The 27780-nt window shown below is 46.5% G+C and overlaps 1 protein-coding gene across 20 annotated transcripts in view; it reads right to left on the bottom strand.

Annotated features, from left to right (window-relative positions):
• The window catches only part of Tenm2 (teneurin transmembrane protein 2), a 1246916-nt gene that overhangs the window by 99176 nt on the left and 1119960 nt on the right, over positions 1-27780 (bottom strand). For all 20 annotated transcript variants that reach the window (XM_052758549.1, XM_052758552.1, XM_052758554.1 and 17 more), the window contains one exon: positions 446-592. In XM_052758549.1, coding sequence (XP_052614509.1) covers positions 446-592 — 147 coding nt within the window. The remainder of the gene's footprint in view (positions 1-445; positions 593-27780) is intronic.

The raw sequence follows: 27780 nt of genomic DNA, 5'->3' as shown, positions 1-27780 counted from the left end.
TACCAAGGGAGTTTACGATCCCACTGTGTGCAGTGTCATCTGCAAAGTGACATCTCACAGGGCTGTAAGGATGAAGGGGCACGTGGCTTATGACATCCCAGTGCAGTGTGAGGCTCCGACCGTTGTCATCACCATCGTCATGGACCATAACTGGCCACTCTGAAAGGTCTGGCAGGACCATGCACCCCGAAGGCAATAACCAGAACTCAGACACCTCTCTGCAAAGATGGGTATTTGAGAATTACAAAGCCAATACCAAACCCCAGTTTGTGTCTCCAAGAGTCCTCCTGGCCCAAGGACATGTGTTCTCCGTCGTGTTCGCTTCAGAGGAAACATTACAACATTTGACAATAGTATGGAGGAGATCTTTCAGGAGCGTGACTCATGACGAAGGCACACACAACACTGTTCTTGAGGGGATGGGAATTAGAAGACGCTTGCTCACCTCCCTCATTATCCTTGTTATCAGCGCAGGAGGTTTCCATGGCAACGTTGCATCCGGGCCCTCTCCAGCCGGTCTGGCAGACACACTGCCAGCTGTTCTGACCCAGTGTGCATCTCCCGTTACCGTTGCACAAATCAGGGCAGCCATCTGGTTGGAGAAATGGAGAGAATGAGAAGGAGGGACGTGAGGCTGCGCTGGGGAAGCAGGGGAGCCATGCAGAGGGGGAGCAAGCCTGCAGGGCAGCCACTGGGCCAGCCTCACAGTGGGGCCCATACCTGCTGTCCAAAGAGTCAGGGGAAGCAGGCCATGCATGCAGGTGCAAGACGGAGTTGGGGCACAGATGCAGGGGTTTCCCAGTGACAACTGACCTGGGTGCAGGGGTCAGAGCAATCTTGCCAAAGTGGGGAGGGAATTCAGTGCACATCCCAGACAACTGTACCAGTGCTGGCCTGACAACTGGACTAGCTAGGCTGTGATGTCCAGCCAGTGGCTTAGGATGCGTGCTATCTTGAGAAAAGGCTGCCAGTCTTATCTATCCTTCCTTCCTTCCTTCCTTCCTTCCTTCCTTCCTTCCTTCCTTCCTTCCTTCCTTTCTTCTATCCCTCCCTTTCCTTCCTCTTTCTCTCCTTTTATTTTCTACCTCCCTTTCTTTCTTTATTTAATGACCTCTGTATACAAGAGAAAATTCCCTACAAGGCCAGAGTCAAGATGTCCTCTATCTTGCAGAATTTTAAAGAGAGATTTACATATGATTTTCAAGAGCTTCTTGTGACCAAGAAAGAGCAGAATGGCTCTGCTGGGCTTTTTTTCTTTTTTTTTTATTCTTGTAATACCTTTAAGGGACACTTCAAAACGTTGTCTGCTTATCACCACCTATTTATGGTAGATTTAAAACTAGAGCAGGAGTTAAAGGTCAAGGGAGGGGTAGGTGCTGGGTGCCATGAACTGGGGACATGACAGAGGGTATATCTATGTCCCCAGGGGAAGGGCAGTGGAGTCTGGGCAGTTTTTATTTTATTGCTTTCTACTCTGTCTTTCTTTCCTTCCACCCCTCCCTTTGTGTGTGAAATCAGCAGCCTATTTTATTTTCTAAATGCTCCAGCACCCACAGCAACTGTAGCCTAGACTCCCTGACCCGGAGCTTGGACAAAGGGAGCTGGGTGAGGAGAGAAGGGCAAGTGATATGGGGTGAGTCTTGCCAGCCAAGCCACCGGGGCCCTTTGTGAAACCAAGAAAAGCAGAGGGCCTGTGGCCTGTGCCCACACTCATAGGACCTACTTGCTGGCAGGAATTTCTAGGTATCTTTTCATTTTTCTTTCTTTGAGCAGTTTTATTGAGGCATAATCTACATATGGTAAATTTTACTTGTTGTGAAAGTACACTGCAATGACTCCTGGGAAAGTTATGGAGTTGTGCAACTGGAGGTATATTTTCTTGCTTCATTTAAATATACTCCAGTGACCATTCATTTAATTGCCCTTGTAAGCAGCTATCTGCACATCTTGAAAACTCTCTCTCCCTCTGTGACTGCTTCCATCTCTAGATCTGTTTTTAAACCACACCACCGCTGGCCTGACTGGGATCCAAGCGCTTTCTAATGATAGCAGTAATTGGCCTGGAACCTTCCTGTGAATCGAAGTGTGCATCTCTCCTAGGCATTCCAAAGGCCTTCACCTTGCATCCTGCTTCTCTTCTCTCAAGCACCCCTCATGTGGGTGCTGATAAACCTAGTGTGTGCATGTGGCAGTCCTGTGAGTTTAAAGACATCCTAGGGAGAAAGGTCCAAGACTCCAAAATTGAGTTCGACTGCTTTAGGAAATGTCAGTCTCTGTTTGCTCCTTCCCTTCCTGTGCAGATTAGGAGCAGAGTGAGCAGGGTAAGCAACAGGGAGGTTCTCTGGGGGTAGTCTCTGGAAGGCAGCTGTGCTGAGGGGAGACAAGGAGCCCGGAGCAGGGAGTCTGGCTTGGTGCTGATTCTAGCAGTGAGTGCACACACACCTTGGTCTCCAGGCCTGCCCTTACAAAGTCCAGCTCAGGATTCCACACCTTTCCTTACCAATGAGGTGACTGTGGCCCTGTCTGGGGAACCACCGATGTCCCTCCGGCTCACATCCTGAGACAGTGCTCCAAGGAAAGCCTTCCAGAGATGTGCCATAAACACTTCTGTGGGAGCAAAATGGAACTCGGGAGGAAAAGCCCGAGGGACATTGGACGAGTCCTCAGGGAAAAAGAGAGCATGGCCAATCTGCAGCCACCTTCTGCCTTACAGTTACCACCAGAAGAGTGTGGGGGAAAGAGATCACAGAGAATGCACTAAATGACAGAGCTCCGAACATTTGCTCAGCATGGTTTCTGGTATGTGTGCTTTGCTATTTAGCTACTCTAGGCCTCATGTCTCACTGAAATCACGCCCGGAGCCTCCACGGAAGGAAGGCTTATTGTGTAGGAAACCCACGTCCACCACATAAAATTTAAATTTGCCAAGAGCCCCAGCATGTCAGTCAGAGATATGTGCTCAAAATATGTATGCTCCTCTATGGAATGAGGCCTCCCCTGCCCCCACACTCTTTTCATTCTGGCCAACTGAAGTGAGATAAACAGGGCAGAGGAGCGAGTTTTCGCCACGTCCTACGAGGAGGATGAAAACAGGAACAGTGGGGCGCTGGCAAATCTCGGAGAAGTTTCAGGGCAGCTGGGAATTAATGGACAGGACTTTGCTTTTAGCTTGAAGAGGAAGAAAGCAGCCTTGGTAGGTGCGTGGCGTTGCTAGGCAACCCCAAGCTAGCCCTAGTACCAGTTCATTCTGCTGGTGGCCTTCCGAGGAGGAGGTGATTCTTTGTGTTTGGAAAGTGCAAAGCCAGCTTCTGCTTAAGGAAAAACAAAACCTAGGAAGTAATTAGTCTGGAGGGTAAATGGGCATCAGGTGGCAGCTTTTCTCTGGAGAGGATGCTATGACTGAAGTTGGAATTGGCTTATGGGCTCATCCTTGGGCATCCGAGAAATTGTTGTATGGGGTCCTCCGAGTTTCAGGCTGGCTCTCAGATTTCCTTGAGTGCCTGCCTCTAAATGACTGGTTTAGACTTCTGGAAGGCACCTCTGTTTGGGTGCTTATTTCTTCAGCTAGAAAGAACTGATGGCTGCCTGGGGCCTTCAGGCTCTATTGTGACCCTGGACCAGTGATTCTTAATACAGGATTTATAAAAGACTTCCCTCCCTTTCTCTGGGGGACATCTGGTAATGTCTGGAGATATTTTTGATTGTCATATTTAGGGGTAATGACACTTGAAACCTCATGGGTAGAGGCTGGGGGTGCTGTTCAACATCCCAAAGGCACAGGAGAACCCCAGCCGCACACTACAAGAATGACACAGGCTCAAATGTAACTAGTCCTGAGGTGGAAAACCCTGGCTTCATTAGATCTCAGATATGGTTGGCGTTGGTTCACAGAGCCTTGCCCGGTCTCAGACCAACAGCGAGGGCTTGAATTTGAATGAATAGGAATCATTTTTGCCTGCCCTTCTGAATCTCTTCCAACAGCCATGAGAAGGTAGAAGGAACCTTCCTTTCCAACATAAGACATGTCCTTCCTGGAAAGCTTTCAAGGACACTAGTAACACGGGCTGGATTTGTCATCTCACATCCTATCCACAGCTGATACAGATGCATACAGCAATCTCCCCTCAAGCCAAAGTCACACAGCCAGACTCTGCTGATGCCTCACTTCCAACTCTAGTCCTCCCAGCCTCAGCCCTGGACTCCAGCTCTCACCTCAGCAGTCCCATCTGTTCACTCCTGGGCGTCTCAAAACCAGAATTCAACCTCTCCCCTTTTGTTCTCTCTAAACTGATTCCTTGGTCCACGAAGGGCTCCTGAATTCATTCACTCCAAGACCGACGCTGCCTTTGAGTCACTCTCCCTTCCACACCTTCTCTCATCTCTGGCATCTGATTTCAGTCTCCACTGCTAAATTTTCCTCTTAACTCTGAGGTAAGAAGAAATGCTGCAGTTGGATAGAGCCTGGGTGTATCCCAAGAGTCCATCTTTGGAAGTTGTATCCTCAGTGTGGTGGTGGGAGATGTGTGGACCCTTTAGGAGGCGGGGCCTAGAGGGAGGTCTTTAGGTTATTGGAAGTGCCTTCAGGAAGGACAATGCAATCTCAGCTTTTCTCTGGTTTCCTACTTTAAGATGAGAGCCACAGAGAGCCGCAGAGAGGCACAGCCAACAGGGACTCTGTCTCAGAGTCTACATGTAGCATTCAGATGTTCAGCGTCTAATGCTGTGGACTTAGCAAGCCTCCTTTTAAAATAAAGGCATTTTTTTTTTCTTGTACTAATTCAAAATGTAATGCAAATAAGGGACTACGCAGTCGTCACACCTGTCCTTGCTCTGACAGATCTCAGAGTCTGCTCCCTGCTGGTATTACGTTAATCTTGCTTTGGACTCCTGCGGATTCCTAACTGTCATTCTGCCTCTTTTCTGTCCACCCTGGACACTACTGGAAGCACAGCAGCCTTCCATTAGCCCCTGGAGAAGTAAGTCCTTAACATGGTCCTGAGATCCTCTTGAGGTGGCTCCCATCATACTGGCCTGTGTCAGCATCACTTCAGGTTCCGGCCACATGCAAGCCAGATGGGTGACTCTCTTGTTTCCCTTTCTCAGTTCCCCATCTTCAGCCTACCTTTCCTATCTCTGTTAGGCAGACATCCCCTTTTAGAAGCTTCCTCCTTTCCTTTGTATTCCCCCACCTACCACTTGATCATTATCAGCCAGCATGTAATTGAGGTGGGCTAGGCCACAGGCGCCATCCTCTAGCCTGCTGCAAGACAGTCATGATGACTGTGGACTTTGTCACTCACTACAATTTGAATGGTGTTCCTAGGACTTCTCAGCACTCAGTTGAACAGCTGTCCTGGGCACTGCTCTTGTGCTGTTCACCTGTCAGGTGAGGGACCATCGCTAACTTATTTACTGCTGGACTGTAGTACTCAGTGGACAGCTGAAGGGGACATATGAATGAATGAAGAATGAATGAGTGAGTCTGAGGGAAATCAGCAGGGCCAGTAGAAATGCAACAGTTTCCAAGACCTTTTTACATATAAATCCCAACCACTGGAAGAACAAGTGGAGCAAGGTCTTGTTGACAGTGCCACCAGCTAGGCAGGCTTTTTGACTTAAACAAAACTTAGGCATTAGCAAAATAATGTCTAGGGCCCAGAAAAAAAGGGGAGCGTAAATGGGTTTGAAGACAGCTATAATTACCATAAAAACACTTTTCTAAGACATGTTCTGCAGTGTGTGGCAATTTACAGGTAGACATAAGTGGCTAATACTGTTTGGAAAGTCAGGACGGATGAATGGGCTTTTAATGGGCCAGCAAGCACACCCGAGAAGATGTGCTACAATGTAGCAAAAGCAAGCGAGAACACTAACAGGCCACATGTAAACACGGATTACAAAGAAAGCCACAGAAATGATGCCTCCCTCCTCAGTTCAAGAGACCACTAGGAACATCATCACAACCTGCTATAAACCCTGAGAAAAGTTTCTGTTTTTCCCCCTCAACTGAGAGGAAACCGTAACTTTGGAGGCAGAAAGTTCTGGAAACTTTGAAACTAGATCTGCCTCTTGCTATCCATGCAATCTGGGCTGGTAGGTGTACCTCTTTGAGCCCAGCCTGTTTGCAAAGCTATGTACCCCCCCCCCACCCCCCACACCCAGTTAATGTTATATTCTGTTGCTCTCAACAGAATAACATCTTCAAGGGTAAGATTCTGTCTCCTTTGTCCACTGAGACCGTTTCAAGGTCTAGCAGGGTAGTTGGCACGTACCAGACGATCAATGCTTGCTAATGGAGTAACTTACTTCAGACGATGACAATACTTACTTTAAACAGATACCAGCTGTGTTACACGGAATAAGCAAGGGGCGGGGGTTAGCAGAGTTGGGGGCATCCCAAGAGCTCATTTGATAGAGTGCCTATTGCTGATAGTGTTGATGATAATAGTGTTGATCCAGTTGTGGCTGCTGCGACTCTAATTACTGGGAGGCTCTTTAAGTAGAGCCGGAAGCACAAGCCCCTTCTCTCTGCCTCACTCCCAGATCAGGAAAACCTGAGAGCTTATATGAATTCAAGTTTTTAAAAAAAAAGAAGTAAAATTTTCTCTAGGGTTCCCAGTGTGTGCTTTCGCTACGAACTTGGGTGTTCTCATTCTCATGACTACCAGCCCAGAAAAGCAGCGGCATGCATGAGGCTGGGCTAAAGGAGAAAGTCCACAGAGGAGAATGACAACTTTGAAGGCAGGAGGCTCACATGGAATAAATGTGACCTTTCTCTGGAGAAGAGTTTCACTTTCCACTTTTCAATTATTAATTTTTTTTTTTAGTGTGTGTGTGTGTGTGTGTGTGTGTGTGTGTGTGTGTGTGTGTGTGTGTAGGTCAGAGGTTGACATAGGGCATCCTCCTCAATTGTTCTCCATGTCATGCTTAGCGACAGGGTCTCTTGCTGGACCTAGACTGGCTGGCCGGCAAAGCCCAGCGATGTTCCTGCCTGTCTCCTTCCTCCATTGCAGAGATTACAGATGTGCAACGCGTTGCCCAGCTTTTCCACATGCATGCACTGGGCCCGAAAGTCAAGTCCACATTCTTCAGTGGCAAGTGCTTTATAGGCTGAGCCACTTCTCCAGCCCCAAGAATTGTGCTTTTAATGTCAGCTAAAGTACGGACACCATCCTCTCTTCCCTGCAAACTGTTTAAATATTACTGTTTCCTTGGTACTGCACATCTCTGGATTTAGGAAAGATGCTTAATAAGAATCTGCCTTACATTCCAGAACTCTTTCTACTTGAGGACAGCAGAGGTTTTGGGGACCAGGGGTTGCTAGAGGTTTAATTGTCACTTATGTTGAAGAGCAGTGGTAACACTAGAGATTCTGTGAGACACACTCTGGGGGAAAACTCCAACTGATTTTGGAAAACTGGCTGGTAAAGAAGCATCCTAGACCCTGGGGAGCAGTAAGGCTGTCCTCGACCACCCACACATCAGGTGGGAGCTGTGTGGGGACCCCATGTCTAGGTACATCGTGGAATGGACATGCCGCCCAGAACCTGCAGCTGAACAGCTGTCCCTGCTTTGCTAGCAGACGTGGAAAATTGAGAGGCAGATGTTTCTCTCTGCTTTAACAGCATCTGTGTGTCTTTGAGGGTCTGCAGAGGTGTGAGCAGGTACAGTGCTGCATGAGACGCAGGGAGAGCTAGCATCCTTGACACGGTCTACTGCAGAGGAGGAAGTGGCTTCTGCTAAGAAGGCAGAAATCGTTCCCCTCCACGCCAGCAGCCACAGAAACAGCAGATCAGCCACGAGATGATAGGAATTTGGATTCAGCTGTCTGCTGCTGCACGTGTCTGGATGCACCTGGGTTCTCGCCCTCAGCATCATTTCTGTCTGTGTGGGGAAAAGCGTGCGGCAGGCTCAGCTGTGGCCGCAGAAAAAGTGATGAACTTGAAAAAAAAAAAAGTAAACAGGATCCTTTCCCACTTGGGGGAAAGAGGCAAAAGGAGACCCAGCGTACTTTTTACTGCGCTGGGATTTCAGGTTCTTAATACATTCCAGTCCTTTTGAAGTTGGAGTCACGGGAGGAGGAAACTGGGAAGGTAGGCAACAGCGGACTGGAGAGCTCTTTCCGGGCGGGAACTCCTGGTCAGTTACTGAGTGAATTCAGGTGGAGTCAGTACCCTACCCCCAGCTGCTCTGGGGTTCCACACAAGCCTGTGCTCTTTCCTAGAACATCACTGGTCCCTATTCCACTTTACCCATCAAAGGAGGATGCTGGCTGCTGGTGGTGACTGGACTTGGAGCCCACACTCCAGTGTTGTCAAAGCGCATACTATACTAATTTGTGACAAGACCCTGCCGGCCGCCTGACAGGAGCTTCACGACCGATCCAGAAGCTTCTCCACTGAACTGGACGAAGAACAGCTTCTCACTCTAGGCTTATGGTCCTGACATTTGCAGCATCAGCTTGGGTTTCATCCCTCTGTACTGAGCCTCAGGGTGGGCTGGCTACCCTCCTTTGTAACAAGCCCTCCAGAGGTACCAATGCCTGCCCTGCGAAGAGCAGTTTGGGTTTAAGTCCTGAGCCCCAAACAGGACCTCAAAAGGCCTGAATTATCCGTCCTGGTAGTTGGCCTCTTCTCTTTTCCTTTTGCCTCTGCTCTCTGGGCCTCTGGAGTCTGGATCCTTCTTGGGGGCTTCTTGGAAGGCCCTCTCCCTACACGAAGCTCACTGTGTCCACTCTAGCAATGCCATTCATTCGGCTCATCGGGACCATCCTGTTGGGGGCTGGTTTTCCCGACATTCTGCCAGACCATCCCTGCTCCCCTTCATAGTACTCTCTCTTCCTTGCTCACACCTATCATAATTCTAGTTCAGCCTATGTTGAGCAGTAGGCTTCAGCTTGGCTGCCCAGACCGTGGCCATCCTTCCTTTTGGCTCAGCCAGTAAACTATCTTCAGAGGGCCTTCCACCTTTCTGCAGGGGAGACCCAGGCGTCAGTATCTCTCTGTTTCTCTCTCTCTTTCCTTTTCTTTCTTGCATGTGTATGTATGTGCAGTGTATGTGGATGTGTGCATGCATGTTCATATGTCTGAGGGAGCACCACGTGTGCGTGGATGAATGCACATTTGCATTGTGTAAGTGTGAAGGCCAAAGGATGATGTGAGGTCTCCTCATTGGTCACCCTTCACTTTGTATACTGAGGCCGGGTTGCTCACTAAATCCAGCTCACTGATTCTGTTAGTCTAGATAAGTAGCTTGCTCCAAGGGAGAGAGCCTCTGTTTTTTATCTCCCAAGCCCTGAGATGGCAGGTGAGCCACCACCCTCACCTGAGTGCTGTGGATCCGAACCCTTGTCCTTATGCTTGCAATAAATGTGGAGCAGCATGAGAGTTATCCTCTGAGCCCCCCCCCCCAGCCCCTCTTTTTCTTTCTTCCTTTGGTACTGGAATCGAGCAAGGCAACCCAGGGCCACGCTCACGTTTAAGTAACGCTCCACCACCAAGCTACACTCCCAGCCCTTTCTTTTTCTTTCTTCTCTATAACTCTCCAGAATATTCCACTACACAGCGAAGGCTGAGAACCAGTGGTTTAATGGCCTCCTTCCTGGGTTCCTCGACACCTCCTGCGTGGAAGACTTTGGCTCTGTTGTTGATGGCTGGGTTCCCAGTGCTCACCCCAGGGGTTAGCATTAAAGATATTTGTTTGATGAATTCGTGAAGAAAGAAACCGGGGCTGTGTTTCTTTGCCGTTTTATCATGCCCTTGATTCTGCAGCCAGGGGAAAGGAAAAGCCTCCTGCAGGCCACACCCCAAGCGTTGGAAGGGCCAGCCTTTCCCCAGTAGAAGCAGCAGCTGCTTGCTGCACAGGGTCCAAAACCAGGCTGCGGCAGGGGCTGTGTCTACGTGCCAGCGTGGAGCTCTGCCTCGAAACCGGTAAGGAGCGGAGAGCTCCCGATTGAAAGAGACAGACTGGAACACCCAGAGAGGAGGAAGAGAAGGCACCATGGTAGATGAGGAGGGTGACGAGAGTCACACAAAGGCAGGGCTGACGACGGGAAGAGAGCCCAATGGTTTCATTTGCTCCCTTGAGGATGATCGAGTTGTGTTACCGTGTGCCACTCATTCCCACGGCTGTCCAACAAGTAATGAATGCGGTACCTACTGGTCTGGAAATAGGGACGGGCGTGCCTTTGATTTCTGATTTGTTACTTTTAACCATCCAATTCTATCCCCACTGAGCATCCCAATAGCCGCAGGAGGGTCATAAAAATACAAATAATGCCTAGGAGGCCTGTGGGCACGGACTTGTTACTTCTGGAGGGCGGATGGCTCTCTTTACACTAATGTAAAATCAGGCCAACAATCAATTACTGTTTTCGTTGTTGTACCTAGCACTATGAAATGTCTGTTTTTTGTTTGTTTGTTTGTTTTTAGAGAGATGTTAAAAAGAACCTGCTCTAGGACTGAAACACTAGATCTTAGGGAGTGTTCTTTCTACACCGTGACAAGGATGGCAAACGATCACAGCAACACTCCCGCGTGCCTTTCACCTATGAGGTCATTCAGTGTGGTCACAACAAGCCTTGGTGTAGGTACTGTTATTACTCCTACTCTACGCACGAGACAGCAGAGGAACAGAGCCATAACTTGGCCAGGGGAGCAGAGGCAGATAGTGGTAGAGTCAGGATTTGGGCTTCAGGCTTTGGACAGGCTCCACAGACCTGGTCTCCTTTAGGCTGGACGGTCGCCCTGGTTTGCCCAGAAATGGCCATGTTTGCACACTGCAGGAGAGCCCCGAGTCCCAGGCAACCTGGGGTCATTGTTGAGGTCAGAAAGTGAAGACTGGGATGTTAAAGAAGGTGGGCTGGGGAGAAAGTGAGGACGGGGGTCTTGACTGGTCGTTGTGGAGGCAGAACGGGAAGCGGGGATAAAGGGTTCCAAAGACAAGGGAGAGGTCAGAGTTACAGACCACGTCACTTTTGTCGTCATGGAGTATGATGGGGTCCTTTGGTATGCCTGCTGGTACTAAAACACCAGGACAGCCTGGGACAACACAACTGATCCATCTCTTAAAATCTACCAAGGTTTGGTTTTAGGGCCTGCTTCAGACACTAACAATCTTCAACTGCTCAAGGGCCCACATATGAAGTGGTGCAGTGCACTATTTGTATGTAGCCTACAGAATCCTCCTGAATATTCTATAGCATCTCTATATAGGCTTAGACCTAAGATGATGTTAATGTTAACGCTGCATTGAGAGTTGTTACATAGTATTAGGGAGTAATGACAAGAAAAGCTTCCGTCTGTGTTCAACCCTGACACATATTTCTTCCCAGTTTGCAGTGAGGGGTCTATCTGCAGGTATAGAATCTGTGTGTATGTGTGTGTGTGTGTGTGTGTGTGTGTGTGTGTGTGTGTGTGTGTGTGAGCTCAGCTATAGTTAGTCTGTGTCTGAACTGTGTGAGTTTGAATCTCAGCTCCACCCTTGGCTACATGAACTTTAAGCAAGGAGCACAAACCATTCATGCCATAGTTTTTTCACCTACAAAACAGAGCCTGCAAAATATTGATCCCTTAGAGTTGTTAAGGGTTAATGAGAGACTATGGCCCGTGGTAAATCTCCTGTATAGACACTATTATCGCTGTAATTACCATCAGAGGAGGAATCCTCTAACAAGGACAGCAGGGGCTGTGAGCTTCGGGAAAGTCTTTTATCTACACATCGACTGGTGCTGAGGAGGGGCCACATTCTACTACTTAAAATAGGAACAGAATTGGGTGGGTTGACACACAGATGTAATTCCAGTATTCCAAAGGCCGAGGCAAGAGGGTCTCAAGTTCGAGGCCAGCCTGGGCTGTGCAGTGAGATATTGTTTCAAAAGAAGAAAAATGCAGGCAGACCCAGAAAGATGAGCATAGTCAGTACAGCTAGGAAAGCGCTTTTGAAGACTTGGAAAGAGATGAGAAAAATGAAGTGACTTTCTGGGAGAATTTCCTGAGTAAGATATTCCCGTGATGGACATCACTAGTTATCTGAAGAATGCTTCTTCAATTCAATAGGTGTGTAAGATATAACTCTTAAGGACCACAGGGTAGGAAATCTCACCCCCACTCCGCAAAGTATACTAACAGGATGAGGTGGTGTTGCTGGGGGGTGAGGAGAGACTCAGGTTCATTACAAAATATACCCTGCCCTATGGTGGTGGGGGAGCAATGGTGTCTGTTGTTTAGGCGTGTTAGCCAAGTGCTCAGCAATCCACAGTCTATATCTCACCAAGCCATTGCAAAGACTATAGGAAATACATATTGTCATGTGTGGCTAAAATTACTGAAGCTCAGTGGAGTTAATTAACTTGATGAGGGTCATCAGCACTCCAAGTAGTAGAAGAGGGATTTGAACTTAGGCCAGTACACTTTGCTCTTTTCTAGTTTGATAGGTTTCCATGGAAGAGGATGACCCCCAGCATATCATGTCATCAGCTGCATTTGTGGGTCCTGCAGCCCCAGATTCAACTAGCCTTGCCTTGAACATATTGCATCTTTACGGAACATGTCTAGATTTTTCTTGTCATTATTCCTTAAACAACATAGTCTACAACTTTTAACATAGAATTTATGTGCATTAGGTATGACAAATAACCCAGAGATGATTTAAAGTATGTGGTTGCATGGTGCCGGTTATATGCAAATGCTATGTCATCTTACAAGGGCATTTTGGCACTCTCTGGGGTCATGGAGAATGTCTCTATGGAAAGGGAGGATTGACTGTGTTTTTGCTTTGATTCCTTGCTTTCTAAGCAAACTTCTGACTTTAAACTTCATTACCCATATAGATTTCCCTTTAGGGAGAGAATATACTGGAACTGTAAGACTTCTTCACTGTGGATTAATAAACTGCCATTTGGGGGTTAGATGCAAATTTGGGTAGTATGAGGGGACAAGTAGAGGGCTCATTTGTGGACATAAGCAGATGGAGCCACTGAAGCTGAGAAGCAGGCTGTGTGCTAGAAAGATCCTGCAGGGGAGGTGGCTGCATGGTGATGTGGTTTTGCCTCTTGCTCTGTTTGTAGCCCCTGATGAGACTAGCATGTGGGGACCAAAGGAAGAGGACTTCTGAGGGAGAAATACCAGCCCAGTTTCATGGTTATTGAGTACTGACAATATGCTGACTTTGTAGCAGATCTTTGAGTGTATTTTTTTTAATCAATGGGTCCTGGAAGTCCCGTGAACAAGGTGACATATGAATGAAGAATGCCAAGCACAGGAGAGGACCAGTCACGCAACTGTTTGCAGGGAGAGTAGTTCAGGCAGAAGAAATTGGGAGGAACAAAACCCTGAGGCAGAAGAATGCTTGGGTCTCGTAGGGACAGCAAGTGTCCAGTTGGCTAGAGCAGTCAGTGAAGAGCAGGGCTTTCCAGTTCATTCTAAGCATGCCGGCGTTATTCTGAAAAGAAGGCTGTCATGTGTGTGTTGGGGTCAGGGGGAGGCTAAGCAGAAATGTAGGGTGGTCCTCTGTACTGGGTGGTTAACAGATTGGGGAAAATTTATAAGGCTGACCATGAGGAGGTCATGGGGCTATCTGGGTAAGTAAGCCATGGTGGTGGCTTGGTAAGTACCAGTTGTGATTCCGGCATGGCTATTTACAGATAGACACCTTTAGGTTTTACCATCTATCTCTTTGGAAGGAAAGATCTTTTGAGACACAAATGTGCCCCAGATGATGTAAGCATACCACATCATCAGTTGGGAACCAGCGAACAGATGATGGGGAGGAGCTGGGTCTCTGCTGTGATTACCTTCCCTTCAAGGTCCTTTGCCATGGTAAAGAAGGTACATGGTGACAAAGGATGAAAACAGCATGGACATATCCTGCTGCAAACAGACACACACAGGGAAGACTGGAGGAGAGGACAGAACTGCAGGGTCACAGAGGACATTCTCACTTCCAACAGCTCTAGCGACTTTCTTAACGTAGTGACTTCAGACCAGAAGGCTGTGCTTATCAGCTAGCTACATCTGCCTCTTCTTGGGCCCCTTTGGACCACTCCCAGAAATCCTTGTGTTATCACTGTAGATCAGTTCCTTTATTCTACTTATCCTTCCAGGCTAGCTTGACCCATCTGAACTGTGGCATTCAAACACACTTAAAAAATTTGCTCACTTGTGGGACGGTGATGGCGCATGCCTTTCATTCCAGCCCTTGGGAGGCAGTGACAAGACAATCTCAGTGAGTTCAAGGCCAGCCTGGTCTACAGAACAAGTTCCAGGATAGCCAGAGCTGTTATACAGAGAAAGCCTTTCTCAGAAAAAAAAAAATCAATCACTCTATCTATCTATCTATCTATCTATCTATCTATCTATCTATCTATCCATTCATCCTTACCTATATCTAATCATTAATCCACCAAGCCTTCCTTACTAATCAACCACTCTAAATCCTGAGAACACCTGGAGACAACCCCCCCCCCCCACATCAAATGAATTCACAAGGGAGGGTACTTTTTACCTTCTTTTGTGGTACACTTTACCATGTAGAGAAGCAGTAAAAACACTCTGATCTTTCCTCCTCTTCTTTAACCCTATTTCTCCCTTCCGGGTGGCACAGGTTCCCCACGCCCACCTTAGTCATCAATCCAGAATCATCTATCATTCACCCTTCCCTTCCCAGTGACCCAGGGGAGCTGAAGTCAGTTCTGAAATGATTTGAATTCTGTGACTGAGTCTTTTTTCCAACTCAGCATTTAGCATCATCTAAAGGATTATGGTGGAGGGGGGCACTGCTCACTGCAGGATGTTTGTGTACAAGTTTTGCAATAATTTCGAGCAGGAAGCACACGCAAGGGTGCCACAGTTTGAAGAGGAAGGAGGCCTTTGTTTTCCAAGAGAGTGGAGAATAGTCCTCAGAATTCCCACAATCTGGCGAATGCTATTGTTAGGTGCTATTCTTCAGTTTTACATAATGAGTACACCCTGAGAAAGGCAAGTTCCCCCTTTGAAATCTTCTCATTTACTGAGGAACTAAATTCCCTCTTTTCAAATACATTTTCACATGCAAAACAGCAGCCTGTTTCTGCTAAGTCACATTCTCACTAAAGGGATAATTGAGCGGGTGAATGGGAGCTGCTACTCAGCTGCTGACCCGCAGGGTTGCCACACATATATACTCCCAAATTGAGGTGGAGCAATCCCCAGGAGGCAGAAAGCATGACTGATTTTTCCAATAAAGCTACAAAAATCGATAATCCCTGTAGACGACGACGAAACGCTTGCATCTCTAACCATCTCAGAGTTTTCTTTCTCTGTTATCCCCCACCCCGGGACAGGCTTCTTCCCGATCCCTCACCACCAGCACCAAGCCTGTACGCCATTACCGTTCTGCTGAACGTACCTTTTAGGGAGGCTCTGCAATGCTTCTTGATTTACAGATACTCGGGCTTTATGTGGTTGTGGGAAAAGTTGCTTAGCTTTTCCCGAGCGCCAATAAGTTCTGATATATGGCTGTGCATGCCTGCATGATTAATGGCACATGCGATGCAAGGACTTGGAGCTTTCAGAGGTCACCCCATGTGTACTGAATAATACAGCACAGATCCAAAAATACCCTTGGATGAGAACCCTGGCTGCACATACATGCAATGACATTGCCTGAGACTCGGTGTTTCGAAAGAAAGTCACCTCCCCCAAGCAGGCAATTTCAAGATAAAATGGGAGATCATTTTGGCTCCTTGGATATTTCTCTGTACAGTGTTATTGGTGCCAGGAGAAGGAAGGAGGCTGGGAAAATCACGAGGCTGCAATGTTAGTTTCTGACAGGATTTCCAAGTTTAGGGTAGCCAGGCCACGTTGTGAAGCAAATTAAATGTCCATGCAAAATATGCTACTGTGCGCAGTCCTGTGGCTGAGAATTTAAATGCACCAAAGTCAAGAGATTCAAAATGATGGTTCCCACAGCAACTATAACTCAGTTCTCTGGTGAATATAAAATTAACTTTATTGCAAAACATGCTGTTCAATTTACGCCTTAATCTAGTCATGGCAGAGTTACAGTTGCTGTGAGAACGCTAACTCTGAATTGTTTTGAATAATTAATTTAATGAAAAGTTGGTGGAAACGTGAACTCTGATAGAAAAGTCAACTGAAATTTAGGCAAGTTGGCCAATTGTGCCAATATGGAGTGGCATCGGGTCAGTCATAGAATCTGGAATTACTTGGTGCACTCTTTGGCCTAGGGACACTGGTCAAGGTAATGGGGCATTGTCCTTAATCCCCAAAGGCACGCTCTTGCAAGGGACGACTTTACCAACAGGTGATCGCATTGCTGGACTCCAAAGAAACCCTGTTGTTGCTGCTCCTACCTGGGGACAAAGCAAGTGATCAAAATATGCAATGATCACACATGGTCAGTGGGATTTGGAGCTCAGCTGCCCTTTTCTTGGCCCATTCGGCTACCTACCTATGGCTTCATTTTTGTGAGCCAGCTTCCTTTTGTGTAAAACGAGGGTGCTAATAATAACCCCCCAATGTCAACACGAAGGTTAGAAGGGGGAAGGCATGGCAAAGAACTTAGCAGTACCTGGCAAACTTTGTGTTAAGTGCTCAGTAACGGTTAGCTGGAGATATCTAGAAAGAGTTGGTAGATAAAAAAAAACAGTGACAAAACCAATTATTTGGCCTGTCAGGTTCTTTTACTCCAGACGGGATTGGCATAAAGCTAAGTTGGCAAAGGGGACCTAAAAACAGAAGCAGAGGGAGCCAGAAAGTGTCCCCATTGATAGTACATCTTTCTTGAAGTCACTGAGGCCACTCCCTCTGAAGTTCTAGAAACAACCTCTTGTACCCGATTCAAAGCTTTTGACTTCTTTTTTTTATTAGCTCTTCCCCTCTTTTTAGACGTTCCTTCTAATCCCTCTCTTTATTGTGAGATATTCATGTCATTGATTGGCAGACATACTGGATGACATACTGCATACATGTCTAATATATAAGAGAGTTGAGTTGTTTCTACCCTCTTCTGAAGCATTTTTCACTGTTGGAAGTGATACTACCCCCATGGTAAATGTATACTCTAGACCATAGACAAGAAAGTCCTCTGTTCAAGTCTGAATGCCCCCCAAACTCAGGAGGAACCCTGGATCCACACAGTGCGTCCTTTTGGTGGCCTACCTTTGAAGCAAGCTCTGTACTTCTAGTAAGTGGGTGATTTTGGCAGCTGAGAAACAATATTTTTGAAGCTGCTCATTGACTTCTCCCCACCTATTCTCCTACATACAATGTGGGGTTTCTTTCTCCCTGTCTTAAGTGAGTCAGATACTGGGCAAGGGGGAAGGGCACGTTCCCAGGGAATTTTAAGGCTGGCCAGCAATCCCTGGACACCTGCTATGATCCAGGCTCCAAGGCAAGGGATCATTTAGTACCACCTCCCTAAGAATCTATATTGTACTGCCAGGTCCCAGGGTTGGCCAAACTAAAGGAACTGATTCTGCCAGAGGTATTGTCAAGGATTTGACAAAAAGGGACAAAGTCACAGACTATGAAGGAAGAGAAATTCAAAGGCAATGCCCCGGCGGTGTGTGCTTTTAGCTTGGGAAGTTACCCTGGCTTGGCTCGACAAGCCCTCTTTATGTACCAGCTTCACACTGTTTGCAAGGCCTCTGCCTCCTTCCCCGCAAAGTCTTGGCTTGTGGCTTTCTGCCTTGCTGTGATCGGTGTCAGTAACATTTTAATGGCTCCTAAAAGACTTGACTTTGTAACACCACCGTCGTCGTTTGTTTTCACTGCTCAGAAAATATTTTAAAGCTATATTACTTAGTGTAACTTAATCTCGCTGGAGATGGAGGAGAAATTTGAATGTAGAGTTAAGGGTACCCTCAGAGCACAGAGCTCATTTACAGGCAATGGAAAGAGACTGCCTGGTCTTATTAGGTACTTGGCTCATGTGGAATTTCACCCCTGTTTTGCCCGCAACCCTAGAGGCTCATGGTGGGAACCTCATCAGCCAAAACTCCCCAGTGATTCCTCTGTCTGTCTGGGGCTTGTCGAGGGCACCGCTTTGGCTTCAGGAGTCAAGTTCATCAGTTTATCTGAAGGCTGGTGTACTTGAACCAGCATTCTCTTTCCAGCTGTCTGAAAACTGGCTTTGGCCGATTCGGCTGCACTGGGCAACCGGTTTCACTGACCTTATACTTTTTTCTAGAATGTAGGCCCCCCCGGGTGGTGGCAGAGGGGTCCCCATCGCAATGCCTGATTGCTGCATGGATGGATGTAAAATTATCAAATATGGTGGATGCATTAGAACCTTGAGAGGCTTCGTGGAGGAGGGCACGGAACAGTGGCTCACCAGGGAGAGTCCGAGGAGCTTACATTCCAAAAGTGCAAGCTGATGGCTCCCAAGGCAGCAAAGGGGTCATTTCTTGATACACGCCTGTCTATAAAGACATGGATATTTTTCCATCCCCATATGTTTTGATTTACTGGGGGAAAGGTAATAAGACTTCATGCTTGATTCTGGAAGCCTAATATTACTTCCCTGTGGATCTTGAATGTTTTCATCCCCTCTGTCTCTGAGGAAGAGTGTCCTGACTGGAGGGATCAGATGGAAAGCAGGTGGATATGTCAGCCTTTGTAGTTCCAGTGAGTCTAGTACCTCCCCAACACATGCATTCCGAATGGCCAGGTGTCTCCTGGTTCTGCACCTGCTTCTGAAGGATGCTGATGGCATGCCTGCATGCAGAGGATGTGGATGATTATAGTAGAGTATCATGCTGGGAGTGCTTCCCAGGAACCAGTGGCCTGATCGGAGACAATTTGGAAGGAAGAGCAAGCAATCTAGAAAATGTAGAATACTTGTGCTGCGCTGTCCCGGGAAAATTATCAACAGGTTTACACTGCTGAACTGGAGTCTTCTCCTTGGGTCACGCCTGCAAAGCCCAAGGAATTCTCCTCAGTAGAGAAGACAGAGCACAGAGGCCCAGGAAGCAGAGGGGAGAGGGCAGGACAGGGGACGGTGTAGCAAAGCCTTGATCACAGCCATGGAGGGAAAACAATGGCTGTGGAAGAACTCCAGGCCTCTTGGGACAGTCTGATTTTCCTGGCTGCTCTATCCAAGGCAACTCAGGAAGGGGAGGGATCCTGGTCCTGGCCTCTACTGTACCTCTTGGGCCCTTATGCCTAATTTTCGTGGCTACTTCTGTTAATCCACTGTAGCTGAAGAGAAGGCATGCACTGCCAGATCTGTAAGGGAAAGACTTCAGAGGTGTCATTCTACTAGTCTAACGAAGAGAACGAGACACAGAGGACCCAAGAAGCACAGATTATAAGGCTCCTTTAGTAGGACACAGTTGTCTAGAGCCCCGTAGTATCCCAAGTGCAAGTTCTAGGTCTTGAACACTCAAAAGAGTAGCGTTGAGAACATGGCCTTAGACCGATGACAAGTGCAGAGACGTGCTGCAGTGGGTGCGGATGTACCATGCTGGGTCTGCTGAGCAGTCAGGTGGGCACACACACACACACACACACACGCATGCACACACAGACATGTACACACTCATACGCACGACAGGAATCAGGCACTGGCTTGTCTTGTCTGTGTTTATTGTTGGAATTTGGAGCTGGCTGTCTACTGGAGTAGATGGGAAGAAGCTAAGAAGCCAGAGACAGTGGCAGAGGGGGTGACCATGAGAAGCCCTGCTCACGGTTCTTGAATGCTATCTTGGCCCAAGGTTTAGACCATAGATTTGAATCGGTGAGTCAACCTAGCTAGTCTTGTGTAAAATACTTCTTGTTGCTGATCACTGTGTGTTTGGGGCTGCTGCTTGCTGTGAGGTGCACTGAGGCAACACAAAGTCTTTTGAGCTCCTTGGAGAAAATTCACCATGTAAGTACAAATTACCACCATTATACCATGGGCATGAGACTCGCATCGGCTTAAACCAATCACCAAGGATGGCTGGAGTATCAGACAAAAGCAGCCAAAGCTGTCCCAGTCTCAATCCAGGTAAATGATGCTTCCTAATTTCCATTACCCCTGCCTTAGAGGCAAAGGTCAGGGCCATAGAAGAGCGCGCCATTGGTCCCCCAGTCTTATTTGAATGGCTTGAACAGCACTGATTTTCTTTCCCTCAACATTGGAAAATTGGGAGCATAGTCACAACCATCTTGCCTTTTGGCAACTGTTGAAAAACTAGCCTTTTTAGAAAAACAAAAAACAAAAAAACAAAAAACGAGGCTTGCATGTCTACATGGCAACACACAGTTGGAGCTGGCTCCTGCTTGCTCCCTACAGCTTGGACGTCCATTAGTCACTTCCTGTCCCTGTGCTCACACTCTGTTTACTGTGCTCACTTACTTTTGCACTTGCCTCCTGTCCGCGGGGCTATCTGAGTTTTTATTTCTTTCTACTGGTTATGTCCTTCCTTCCCTTCTCTAAGTCAACCAAGATCCCGAATTCATCGTGCCCTCATTATGCAAATCTAGGCCAGCTCCCCTTACAGAGGAAAGATCTGCCCAACCACCCCTTACCAAGGGAGAGATGAGAAGAGCCGGGTTTCTCTCCCTCTCCCCTCCCTCGTCAGTAATTCCACCCTAAAGTTCTCTTATTCCGAGCTGTCCAGGCAGTAATCCAACTAAATTAGATCATAAGCATTTGAAAGTTTTCATACTAAATAAAAATATAGATATAGCTAAGAGAAGACGAGATTTAATTAATGAGTGTTATTTAACAGAACAAGTTGTGCCATATATGGGGGATTAAGAGATCAAAAAGGATAGCAGGGAAACATCAGATTTTAATGAGTTGCCATCTTTGCTCGCTCTAGCTGAGCTTCCTCCATTGAGGAAATATTAACACTTACTAGGGAATTATCTACACGCACGTACACGGTGGCTACCCGGCTTTCCGTGACGCAGCAGCACTGGGGTGCAAACGAATTCCAACCTGGCTTCAAGATTTAAGGCTTCCATCCCTACATTGGTGGATCTCTTAGGGAAGCCACAGGCAAGGTTCGGTATTGAAGAATACTTTAAAAATTATTGCCAGAAATGCCAGGAAAGGGACCTTGGGCTAGAATGCAGCGACGTCTTGGGTGGGAAAAAATGACAGGTGAGGTCTGAGGTACTGCGATCTGTCACTTGCTCCTTTGTGAACCATTCTCCGTGTTTGCTACCCTGGAGATATTGACAGAGTGAGGTCTCTTGTGCCACACTTTGTATAGTAATGAATACATTAGGTACCCAATAAATGCTGGATATACTTATTACAGCTCGGCTCAAACTAGACACAGGAAGTATGGACATCAGACTCGGCATGCGCTGTACATGGATGGTTTCTTGTCAATGCTTATATTCATGGTCTTGCAGATGGTGGTGGGATTCTTGGTGTATCCCTGTCTCTTACCATTGACTTTTGCTATGGGTGTTTGCTTTACTTAAAGGACTGGAACCATGTGACCCATAGGGCTCCTCCTGGGACAGTGGAACAGGAGAAGGCTGCAGACACCCATGTCAACACCTCAGGTTTAGCTCTGAGGACCTTTTGGTGGGATACTAGGCCTCTATGCATGCACAGCCGTTTGCTCTCTTTGCTGGTCTCAGCTGTGCGCTTTTTGAAGCCCTGTTTAGGAAGCTGAGATAAAGGCAGGAAGGTATGGTATCAATAATTTTTCAGGTAATGTTTATGGAATACCAAGCACTATGCTATGTATTTCTTAACAAATTAAGTCTCCCTAACAGCAGGATGGAACCATTAATATCCCCAACTTACAGTTGAGAAGAATCCAAGCTCATTCAAAATACATTACTTGTAAAAAGTCATCCAAGTGGTGTGTAACAGGGGCTGGTTTTGGAGCCAGGCCTGTTTGATGGCAATGTTTATGCACAGTCCCTACACCTCCCCAACCTCTGAACTCACAAATAATGGCAATAGCAAAGTGTTGCTCATGAGTGCTAACAGCAGAGAGGAAGATGTTACATTCTACAACCCGGATGTGTGAGATAGTGACAGTTTGCAGTGGGTTCTCTTATGTGTTATGCATTTCAAATGGCTTAATTCTGGGTCAACTGTTTTCTGTGCTAGATTTCTCTATGCTACGGATGCATTTCCTTTATCAGACCCCCATAGAGCAGGTCAGCAAGTGGACGGAGGCAGATCTTTCTTGGCCCCATTATATGGAAATCAAAAGTTAATTCAGTTCCTATTCAAAGGAGGGTGAGAAGCTGATAGCAATATGCTTAAGGGATGCAAGTTGACCTGCCCGCGTTCTCGGGTCTAATAGGAAAAAACTAGTTTCTCATATCCCCTCCAATATCTTCACTGGCTTTCCCCTGCTCAGGGAAATTGCAATAATCAGTGCTAGCTGGCTGCCTGGGCTTGTGCACACCCAGAGCAGAGAGCCAGCCTCAGGGCCACGCAGCTGGGGCACTCTCCACAAGGCACAAGCCACACTTCGACTTCCACGTTCCTGCAGAGAGAGTGTGTTTTGGATGCACTGGTGGTTTGATAACTTACTGGAACAAAATCGGGCACAAACATTTCCTCTGTGCTTTCAAGTTGATGTTTTTATAATCTCTCAGACTCCCCACCCCCTGGCATTGTTTCTAGACACCTACTCAGGGCTGTCTGGCAATCCCTTTTGAAGTTAAAACATAATTTCAAAAATAAAGAAATGCAATTCACACTTATCAGAGCCCATCACTTGCATACAGCTTTAGACAGATGACCTCCTGGGCCAAGCTTTAACCAACTCCATTGTCAATGGGACTAGGTATTACTGCTGCTAAGTTAGGGATTTTTCAGTCCAAGATTCTTAGCTCTTTAAATTGTCTAAGACAGTACTTTTATGGAACTTTTTTTCTTTTTCTTTCTTTCTTTTTTTTTAGTATAGCCCATCCTTCCTTAGAATGGTGTTTAGGGGATGTATGGTTTGAACTGCATAGTGCTACGTCTGATATATGTTAAGATAAGTAGCTTGAAAGACCTGGCCAGAAACTGCTCAGAATCTGGGGTCTAGTAGATGTGTAGGCACCCTCTACTTCTTTCCAACTATGTTTAGAATAAAAGACAGATCCCAGGGATACATTCATCTGCAGATTTTTTTTTTCTGGCTGAAAACAGAAGCAACCTTTAGCTGAGAAGAAGGGAGCTGGGTTGCGGGGAGGCTCTTGACGGTGTCTAAACTGACATTCAGAGACTGGCAGTGTTTAAAGAATTTGTAATCATCTTTCGTTATGTGTTTTGGTTCTGGGACACACCTGAAGATGACCGAAAACGAGGATATAAATAGGACCCCATGGTGTTTGTTCTATACCTACCCTGGGGTGAAACCTTGAGACATGGGAGAGATGTAGTTTGCACTTGATATTTGCTGTCGCAGGGAATCAACCACATCTAAGGCAGAAATGAAGGACTATTCTCACAAAGGAACTTAGGGCCAGCTGCTAAGGTTGCAGAGTGTTTACCGTGTAAGTGCAATAGGAGTTCAGAGTGGGCCCTAAGGGTGTGGCTGGGACTGAAGCTACCTGGCTTCCCACAGCATGGAGCCTGGGAGGCAGTGCTGTATGATGTCCCGGAGGAAGATATTGTAGGCAATCAGTTTCTATGAAGGGACAGAACTTGAAAAATCTGGAAAGGTTAGATGCACACATGTGCGGCTCCCTTGGAACTTCAGAACCTCCTGGTGGTGTCAGCAGGGAGTGAACTTTGTAGTTGGGATGAGCCATGAACTTGGACAGGTGATGTAACTGATATAAATAGTTCCTAATGTGTGAAGTAGGTTTGTGCTATTCAGACAACTTGGGTCTACCAGTCTTACAATACATGTAAGAAGGATAAAAGATTCCCCTCCACCCTCTTACAGTTTGAAAAGGTTTCCTGTCACCACCAGCCTTGGGTTGACTATTATCCCAGCTCCCTTGGCAAAGCATGTCAATCTCTGCTGAACCGACCTTTGCACCTGACGCCTTTTGGCCCAGGGAGTCAACCGCATCTCTAGGGAGCTGAGAACAGAAAGAAAGCAATGCCATTGTGGACCAAAGTGGAGGCCCTCTGGAGAATTCTTTGGTTACTGCCATGGGAGAAGTGTGGACTTTCCGTTCAGGGGTATAATAATCAGAGAAATATTGCCTGGTAGCTTTTAATTACACCATAGATGCCTCGTCCTATCACCAAGGAGCAAACAGGCCTCTCTTCCTGATTACAATGAAAATATGTATGTTTCTTTTTTTTTAAACAAACACTTTACTTAAACTACGGATTTTTTTTTAATTAGAAGAAAGATTAACTAAATGAATTTTCTCTTGTAATTTAATCCATTCTAATTATCTTGAGACTGTTTATGATGAAATACTTAAAATTTTGCCTAGTTGCAAAATTCACAAATGAAAAACCTCCCAGCTAGCCTATAGTATGGGTGCCTCTTGCAGCTCTGTTTATAACGGCTCCCAGAAGCACATGATGGAAAGGATGGAGGCAAGTGCATCCCAATCGTGACTGGGATGTGTTCAAGATGGTGGCACCTGATTTTCCAAAGGCAATAAAGATGATCTTTTAAACATACTTATTTTATTATTTGAATTGCATGTATGTGTGTGAGTGTGGGGTTGGGGGCATGCGTGCATGGGAGTGTAAGTGCTCCTATAAACTAGATGCATCAGATCCCCCTGGGGTTGGAGTTCTAGGAGGATGTGAGTCACATGACATGAATGCTGGGAACCAAATTTGGGTATTCTGGAAGAGCAGGACATGCTCTAAAATGCTGAGCCATCTCTCCAGCCCCAGTACAATCTATTGAATGTCTTAATGACACCCATTATTTTGTAAGTGACTATATGTGGAAAGGCAATCGCTTTAAACACAGCTTATGAAATAGAATGCTGTGAAGGGAGAGAGGGTTGCTAAGATTGAATCCTATTAGACAAGCAACTTGGGAGGAAAGGCAAAATCTGTTTCTCACACGAACATCTGGGGTATCCTTCTGATAACTACAGAGATTTTCCACATGTTGCACATGGGGCATGCTCCAAGGAATCAAGAAACTGCAGTGAGTTAGGAAGGAGGGTGATTGTGAAGGTTATCGGGTTGAGTGGGGACAGAGAATCAATGAGCGTTTTGGTCTTTCTAGAGGGCGTCCTTGTTACTTGGTAGAATCAAAACTGGGACTACTGGATTACTCTTGATTTACAGAAGCTGGGAAAGTAAAATTGTGCTACCCAGAGTTGTGATGGATGAGGAAGGAGTACACAAAAGAGAGACTGAGATATGTTCTAAGTGATGCTGACTCCTGACATCCTCTACCCAGGAAAAGGTGGATCCCCCCCCTCCTTTTTTCCTCCCACAATGCTGAGAATCAAATCCTGGGTTTTAGGCATATTAGGCAAGTGCCCTGTCACTGAGGTATGTCCCAGCTGATCAGACTCCCTCTTTTTTTTTTTTTTTTTTTTGGTTTTTCGAGACAGGGTTTCTCTGTGTAGCTTTGCACCTCTCCTGGGACTCACTTGGTAGCCCAGGCTGGCCTCGAACTCACAGAGATCCACCTGGCTCTGCCTCCCAAGTGCTGGGATTAAAGGCGTGCGCCACCACCGCCCGGCTCAGACTCCCTCTTAATGCAGACCATGACATCTTGTCACACTCCTCAATGGCATGTCTGTGGTCTCCAGTTAGAGGAACCCTGGCTTCAAAGAACAGAATATTCTTCTATTCAGGAGTAACAGTTTCTAAATTATACCTCAAAGAGGTTTCTTCCTTTGAAAGATCCTTATTATAAAAACAAAACCTAGAATTAAAATAAATTCATACTTGGTTCTCTGGGAACACCTGTCTCAGAGTTTGAGAACCTCTGGCCCAAAGTTGCAAACCTCAATTTTACAACATGGTTCTATTAGCATAAAATATTTGATTCCATGTATCATTGGACTCTTTGATAAGATGAATAGGTTCAATCCCAGCTGAGAGATGAAATTCTGGTTTTGCAATGAGAACGAGTGTGGGAAGCCAGCTTTACCCAGGGTACTCTCAAGGAGAAAGAGATGGGAAACTTGTAGATAGAAAGACAGCAGAGATCGAGACAGACAGAAACACAGGATGGCTTTGGGAGGGCCTGGATCAATATCCACCGGCCCCTCTGGCTCTTCAAAAGGACTTTTTATAACAATGCCAAGGGGTGGGGCAAAAGACCTCCCCCTTGCTAGATCAAAGCATACCGCATAGCCCAAGTGCTGACCCTTCCACACACCTGGTAACTATGCCTGTGGCCGAGCTATCCCCTTACGTAACCCTGTTGGGTAAAGCAAGCTCAGATTTCACTAGGAAACCCCTGTGGGCCCCCACAAATGAGGTGTAGAACAAACCTTTGTTTGGAGAACGGATGGAGGGGGTGTTGGCTGTGATATATCACTAACTTCTTGATGGGTTTGGAGTGATCAGAGGTTTGATGTGGTAGTTAAAGATGGGAGAATCAGAATCCTTCCTTGCCCTTCAATTTATGTTACATAGGTGCTAGGCAACAGTGGCAGTCATGGTGACTTCAGCTCATGTCCACAGGGCTCTAACATCAGACTGAGCACAGTGCCACACACACTTTTCATCCAGCCCAAGGAAGGATGTGCTATTAGCACTCCCCATCTTACAGACAATGAAACAGAGGCCCATCAAAGCTAAGAGCTGCCAGGATTTGAGTGTAAGCAGGCCTGCACAAAAGCCATGTCCTTCAGCACTCCCTTAGTAAGCTTGCATTTCTCCCAGTCCAGGGAAAATAGGAGGAGACAGATGGACTTCTGCTTTAATATTTTCTATTAGAATACAAATATAAATGGATGAAGTGGGGATAACTTTTCATCATAGGCAAGGAAACACCCCAACATCCACAGAGATAGATTCCCAGGTAAACTGGGTATGAACAGGAACCAAGGGGAGCAGATGAATGAAGAACTGTTAACCAAAAGCACCTTTCACTGCTCTGCATGCTTCAGTTGCATGCCATCAGACGGGGCAACACTCACGGAGTCTAATCCTTTAATGCAAGGTCTTTTGTGTATGTTATGGGAATGTATATTGAAAACCTGCCTTACGGCAGAGAAAAGGGCTTGATTGCATTTGAGTGGCCCATTCACACAAGTCTGTATCACATGCAATAAACCCTGGAAATGGACGGGTCCTTAGAGATCATCTTATTCAAGTATATTCTAAAGTCAGTCAATCACACAGTGCATTTGTGATATTTGCAATATCTGCACTGTTATTTACTTAATATTTTTCTTTAAATTTACTCAGGCCTAATATCGCTACCTACTATCAGCACATCCCTAAGCAATAACACCCATGTAATCAGAGGTTTGATGTGGTAGTTATATTTTCCTGATACTTATTCTTAAGAGCTTCATATAACTATCCGACAAAGTACATTTGCACCCAAGATGGACAGCATCTTGTGTTTGGATACAATGTCCTAGGAAGCAACTACATGGTCTAACATCTATGATATCACTGAGAGAGAAGAACAATTTAACTCTATTATAATCTATGGGACCACCATCATATATACATCTCTTGTTAATCACAACTTCATTGTGTCACTGATGAAACATTTCCTGCATGAAGACACTGAGGTCAGAGACTTTTGGTGACATGTTCTAGGGTTCATGAACTATGTTTGTCACGGTCAAGCCTCGAATACAGATGTCCCCTTCACTGGCCAATGCATTTTCCATGATGCCGTGAGGAATGAGTTATGAGAGAGAGAGATCTATCATAAGTAGATCCAGGGATTCAACTCACGAGGCCTATCTTCCGCTTTCC

Source organism: Peromyscus californicus, unplaced genomic scaffold (genome assembly GCF_007827085.1).
Source record: "Peromyscus californicus insignis strain IS unplaced genomic scaffold, ASM782708v3 Scaffold_3__1_contigs__length_106647218, whole genome shotgun sequence".
Classification (NCBI taxonomy): domain Eukaryota; kingdom Metazoa; phylum Chordata; class Mammalia; order Rodentia; family Cricetidae; genus Peromyscus; species Peromyscus californicus.
Note: the sequence above shows the minus strand (reverse complement) of the source record. Positions and strands in the feature narration are given on the sequence as shown.